The sequence below is a fragment of the Bombyx mandarina genome, chromosome 21 (assembly GCF_030267445.1).
Source record: "Bombyx mandarina strain Sakado chromosome 21, ASM3026744v2".
NCBI lineage: Eukaryota > Metazoa > Arthropoda > Insecta > Lepidoptera > Bombycidae > Bombyx > Bombyx mandarina.
The window spans coordinates 1,091,012-1,097,360 of record NC_143227.1 but is presented as its reverse complement, the minus strand read 5'-3'; the positions used below and the strand labels follow the sequence as shown (position 1 = coordinate 1,097,360).

General features: G+C 36.9%; 1 protein-coding gene and 1 non-coding gene across 2 annotated transcripts; one reads left to right on the top strand and one right to left on the bottom strand.

Annotated features, from left to right (window-relative positions):
- The first annotated feature begins 841 nt into the window (after positions 1 to 841).
- On the top strand, positions 842 to 3,482 carry RpL24-like (ribosomal protein L24-like). Its single transcript, XM_028170757.2, has 3 exons — positions 842 to 1,000; positions 1,068 to 1,390; positions 2,802 to 3,482. Exons 1-3 carry the CDS (start codon positions 920 to 922, stop codon positions 2,974 to 2,976), a joined length of 579 nt encoding a protein of 192 aa, XP_028026558.1. The 5' UTR covers positions 842 to 919; the 3' UTR covers positions 2,977 to 3,482.
- Positions 3,483 to 4,328: 846 nt separating this feature from the next.
- LOC114240399 (5S ribosomal RNA) lies at positions 4,329 to 4,447 on the bottom strand. Its single transcript, XR_003624500.1, has one exon. It is a non-coding gene; the product is annotated as a 5S ribosomal RNA (ribosomal RNA).
- Positions 4,448 to 6,349: the final 1,902 nt, after the last annotated feature.

Genomic DNA, 6,349 nt, shown 5'->3' with positions numbered 1-6,349 from the left:
TTGAGAATTTTGAGATCAGCTAGGATGAAATCATGGCCGTTTTCCAATTACAGCACAAGAGCGCATTATACGGCATAATGCTCAACTAAGCTTCAGCATAATTCGGCATTGTGCGTCACTGAGTCGCATTATGCTCTGTAATTAATCATTACTTAATGGTAGTTTTCCAATTACAGAGCATAATGCGACTCAGTGACTTAATGGTAGTTTTCCAATTACAGAGCATAATGCGACTCAGTGACGCACAATGCCGAATTATGCTGAAGCTTAGTTGAGCGTTATGCCGTATAATGCGCTCTTGTGCTGTAATTGGAAAACGGCCTAAATGAAATGAGATGAGATGTTATGGGATGAAATATAATCTCAGTAAAATTGTGGTCATTTACTGAGATTTTTAGTGGTCTTTGGAGGATCCCGAGAAGTTACGTCCAATGGCTTTGTTGCATTTTTTCACATTTGTGCACTTTCATAGATATTAAACAGTTAATAAACCACCGTTATTACACATTTAAACCTGAAGAAACACTAATTATACTATACAAGATAAAACAAACCACACAACTTCACTCTTCGCGTTCCCGCCAAAAAAGTCTAATGGTAGATTCTGTTATTGCACTTCTCTTGCAAGGTTAATGTTCGCAAATTCTCTCATCTCATTTCATTTAATTTCATCCCAGTTGATTAATGTCTCAAATTAATTATCTTCGTTTCATTTCATTTCACATAACATTTTTATAAAAATTAAAATGTAAATTAAAATAAGACTTAACCTAAAGGTCTTAGTTACCAGGTCATAAAATCCCTTAAAAATAAAAAATTCTTATTTCTTTTTCTCAAGTAATAGGTGTATGCATAATCTGTTTCTTTTTGACGTTTTCTGTCAAAACAGTGCACGCTACACGTGCATAAAACCAATAAAATGCGTATAGAAACATGTTATTTCTGTTCATCCAGGGTTTATCCCGGACACGGAATCCAATTTGTCCGGAATGACTGCAAAGTGAGTCTATAAACAACAATGCCCCTAAAGATTACCATACTCAACAAGCTAACCAATCTGGCCTCAGATTTTCAGATTCTGTCGTTCAAAATGCCACGCAGCGTTTAAAAAGAAGAAGAATCCCCGTAAAACTAAATGGACTAAAGCTTACCGTAAGACTGCGGGTAAGGAATTGTCTATAGACCCATCCTTTGAGTTCGAAAAGAGACGAAATGTGCCCTTGAAATACAATCGCGAATTGTGGGCTAAAACAATCGAAGCTATGAAGAAAGTGGAAGAGATTAGACAGAGAAGGAGTAATAATTATATTATGCAGCGATTGAGACAGGGCAGAGAGGTAGAGTGGCAAAGAGACGTGCGAGAAGTCCAGAGAGACATCTCTTTGATAAAGTAAGTGTTATTTTGTGTTTTATGTGATACGACAGCCATACATGGTATCGAATAAACTGTGAACCAGGATGTGAATGAAGTGAATAAGTACCGGTATCTCAATGCAACAAGAGTCAGAAATTTTTATTTTAAATTTGTACACTGGAGTGTTGTTTTATGTTTTTAAACTCTCACAAAAACTATTACAACTAAATAACAATTACACACTATTACACAATATCGACCAATGCTACCGTAAAACATAATTTTTTTTTTTTTTTTCCTACCTAAGCTGATAGCCTTGAGAGGCTATGTCAGCGTAACCCTAACTTTAGTAGGTGAGCTCACGGGGCTCAACCTGACGATGTTGCTAACACGAACCCTAGCAAGAGCCGTGCTTCGCAGAATCTACCACCGGATCGGAAACGCGACCCACTGAGAAGATCCGGCGAGAAACTCAGTAGGCTGTGTCTGAGAGTTAATTTACTCGTCGAGCCCTTCGTCGCAAGCGACGGGTTCGATGAGAACGGTGACCGGTGCTTGAAGTACCTAGAAGCACCGTTAGTGGATCGGGAGGATCCGAGATGACGTGTTTTGGGCGACGTCGACTGCTTTCCATTCTGTCCGCAGGATCGGGAATGTAGTTACCGGCGGCCACGATGAGAGGGTTCTCGTGTCGTGCCGCTTTATCGAAGTTAAAACATAATTAAGCGACATTTTTGCAATTTTACAACAGAGCCATTTGAAAATTAAAATTTAGAAAGAATATAGCAAAAAAACTTCTTCAGCTATTTTAATTATGTAAACTTAATTGAAGCTCAATTACAAACATCAAACTGTTGATGCTAGTACTAAATAAAAAGCACCTTCCCTTACAAAGATAAATGTTGCATATTAAGCGAATTATTATTGAATTAGCGACCCACCCTTGCTTCGCCTCGGAAACAGTAATTTATTATTGATTTCTGCACTATTTAATGAATGTTATTATACATATAAATCTTCCTCTTCAATCACTATCTATTAAAAAAAACCATATCAAAATCCATTGCGTAGTTTTAAAGATTTAAGCATACATAGGGATATAGGGACAGAGAAAGCGACTTTGTTTTATACTATGTAGTGATGGTTATGATTTTGCAAATGCAAGACAATTATCATAAAAAAGATATTACTATATTCTAGCTGCATTCTAATTCACTTTCAACATATCTCTGCAGGTAGGCAGCGGCTTGGCTCTTCCCTTAGCATAGCTGAAGTCCATGGGCGACGGTAACCACTCACCATCAGGTGGGCCGTATGTTCGTCTGCCTACAAGGGCAATAAAAAAATCATTTCTTTGACTAAAAATACGACCTATTGTAAATTGATTTAAGTTTAAGTAAATGTAATGATGATCCAATAAAACAGATTTTCCTTGGATAATTTACAGGTCACCAGCGGCTGGTCTGAAACAGCGACAAGCTTTAGAAGCCACAGAAATGGAAGTCGAACCCGAGACAATAGAAGTTGTGGATGCTAAAGGCAGGAAACAGATTATTGAGGCTCCGGTCATGGTACCTGCAACAGGCGAGTTGATTGAAGAGGGTGGTGATATTGAATTGTAGTTAATGTAAAGGAAGCAAAGTAAAAAGTTTCAAAATATAATGTTTACATTGGATAAGTAAATATGCTCAGGGATTCATTTGTTTGAATGTGAATATTAGCAGGGTCTGAATTTTGATGATTTGATGATAACATGTTTTTAAAATAATAAATTCTCAGAAGTAGAACATCATTCTTTTTTTTTATTTAACGATCAGACCATTTGTCATTGTTTATCCTTATTGAATTCATAATTTAATATACATCACTAGAAACATATTAAAGTAACTTAAGTAAGAATAAAGTTAGAGAGAACTGCCAACTGTGCATTTATTTTGTTATTGTATAATTTGTTGATTCCAAATTTCTCAAATCTGTTCTTAAAATTTTCCAAAGCATTTTGCTGAGTGTTTCTTCCACCTAGTCACAACTGGAGCAGGCAGAAAATTGACTGTTTATACTTTTACAAGAAAGCTACGCTGCATTACTGTATCCACCCTCAATCTCATCAATAAATGTATAAACAAAAGTTTTATTATTATTTTATAATTCAAGGATTTTTATTAAAATTCACATGCTTTATGTAAGCTATTGTTTCTTTTAAATTGCAGTCCCCGAAATGCTGATATGTGCGAATAACTTGTAATACTTATAGGGGATAGAAAATTATAATGCTTTTATTCAGTTTTCTACAAACTTACCATCCTGTTTACATATACCCTTGAATTATATTCCCGGTGCAGAAGAAGGGGCAATGCACAACCGCCTTCACCCTAAGCATGCCATGTCGGATCCTCCCGATCCAATCTCAGTGCTTTTAGAAATGACCAGTCACAACTCTCGTCCAACTCTGATGTTGGAGCTTGACCTGCAACATAACCCATAGACACAACCCACTGGGTCACACGCCAGATCTCAATGGGTCACGATTCAGATCCGATGATTGATTCAGCAAAGCACTGCTCTTGCTAGAGTGAGTGTTAGTAAATTCTCAGGCTGTGCTGAGGCTGAGCTGAGGCTTTCCTACCAGTTCAGTTAAGATGGAATAGCCCCTCGAAGCTATCAACTAAGTAGTAAGTTAGTAAAATAGGGCAATATAAAATATTGAAGTAGGTATACCTAAAAAACACCATCAACCTATAATTAATTAGGTAATGAGAGGATAAGAGATATCTACTTATTGTGTGCCTTTGCATAATGAAAATACAATTTTTGTTTCTTTTTTTTTAATACCTAATCACATAAACGCCTGGCTCGATTCTACTCATTGGCAAGTAGAAATTTCCGGAAATGAATTTAAGCTAATTTTTTTTTTCTGAAGATATGTAGAAAACAATAGAAAATTTGAATACAAGGTTTGTAAAAAATTACAAAAAGCCAACATCACGTGGTGTTCCCAGGCGGTCACCCATCCAAGTACTGACCACGCCCGATGTTGCTTGACTTCGGTGATCGGACGAGAACCGGTGTTTTCAACATGGTATGGACGTTGGCGATAGTAGAAATGAAATAAAGGTATATAAATAATTGATTCAATCACCATAATCTATATTTTTCAGCTATTTATTATTATTATTAGTAAAAAATTATACTTAGAATATCAGGAAAAGATGCCTCGCAGTTTTAGATATAAAAGATAAATTTTAACGCGGAAAACGGATAGAACGGCCTAACGGTCGTCTAATGCGTCACTATGAACGTAAGTATTGATTGTCCCACAAATGAATTCAACGTAAGAGGATTAACAAGTAGCCAGTATTTATAACATTTTTTGTTCTTAAACGTAAAAGTCTTAAAAGTCGTCGTGGCCTAAGAGATAAGACGTCCGGTGCATTCATATTGAGCGATGCACCGGTGTTCGAATCTCAGGCGGGTACCAATTTTTCTAATGAATTACGTACTCAACAAATGTTCACGATTGACTTCCACGGTGAAGGAATAACATCGTGTAATAAAAGTGAAACCCGCAAAATTATAATTTGCGTAATTACTGGTGAGTCCGCGCGGGTAGGTACCACCGCCCTGCCTATTTCTGCCGTGAAGCAGTAATGCGTTTCGGTTTGAAGGGTAGGGCAGCCGTTGTAACTATACTGAGATCTTAGAACTTATATCTCAAGGTGGGTGGCGCATTTACGTTGTAGATGTCCATGGGCTCCAGTAACCACTTAACACCAGGTGGGCTGTGAGCTCGTCTACCCATCTAACCAATAAAAAAAAACAAAAAACATTCCATAGAAATACAACAGACGGCGACCACTGCGACCGCAGCTAGCTGTGCTGGCAATTGAAAAAAATATACCATTATGATTTTGAATACTACCAAAAGATCTTACATAGCCGAGCAACTGTTATTTCGCCTACATTCGTAGCGGCAATGTAGCCATATATTTAAATTATTTTTAGTAATAAGGATAAGTACAGCATTAAAGGTTAGTTCTAACTGATGTCCTCAAGCGGACGCCGGCATTGATTTTGTGATGTTGATATCAAGTCCATCGTGAGGTTTCCTGCCTAATCTATAAACAAAAATACTTAGGATCTTATAAAGAGGAAGGAAGTTTGTCGAGCCTTTGAGACTGATAGGCAGCCACTAGAATCGATTCTTATTTCCAATCAGATAGGCCGTTTAGGTACTCATCCGTTGTTTTCATCATCTTCTACAATAGACTTAATTTTATAGCAGAATTATTTTTGTAAATGCAAATACGAATTGCAATGCAATATGCAATTTTAACTTCACTTGGCACTTCAATGCCAAGGTAAGGATAGCTAAAACAAAAGAAGAAAATAATGGATGAAAAGAGCTAAGAACAAAGAAAATTGGATTAAGCTGGAGGAGGCCTATACCCAAAGAGGGGTTCCTATCGAAGAAAAGTTTGATGTAGGCTAATCAAATAAGCAACAATAAAGAAAAAAGAAATCTAATATAAAAAATAATAATGTAAAAACTGGAAATAGATCAAAATGTAAAAATCATATTATTATATATTTAAGAATATTTACATTTTTTTTATTTTTTTATTGCTTAGTTGTGTGGACGAGCTCACAGCCCACCTGGTGTTAAGTGGTTGCTGGAGCCCATAGACATCTACAACGTAAATGCGCCACCCACCTTGAGATATAAGTTGTAAGGTCTCAGTATAGTTACAACGGCTGCCCCACCCTTCAAACCGAAACGCATTACTGCTTCACGGCAGAAATAGACAGGGCGGTGGTACCTACCCGCGCGGACTCACAACAGGTCCTACCATCAGTAAATGTACATGTAATACTTAGGTGATGGGAAATAAAAGGCTTTATTATTACTTATGCAATTTTAAACGGTTCTAACCAACCAAATGTTGCCGACGCCGTTCTAATTCAATTAAGTAAAAAAAAAACCCGCGTGAAACTTCA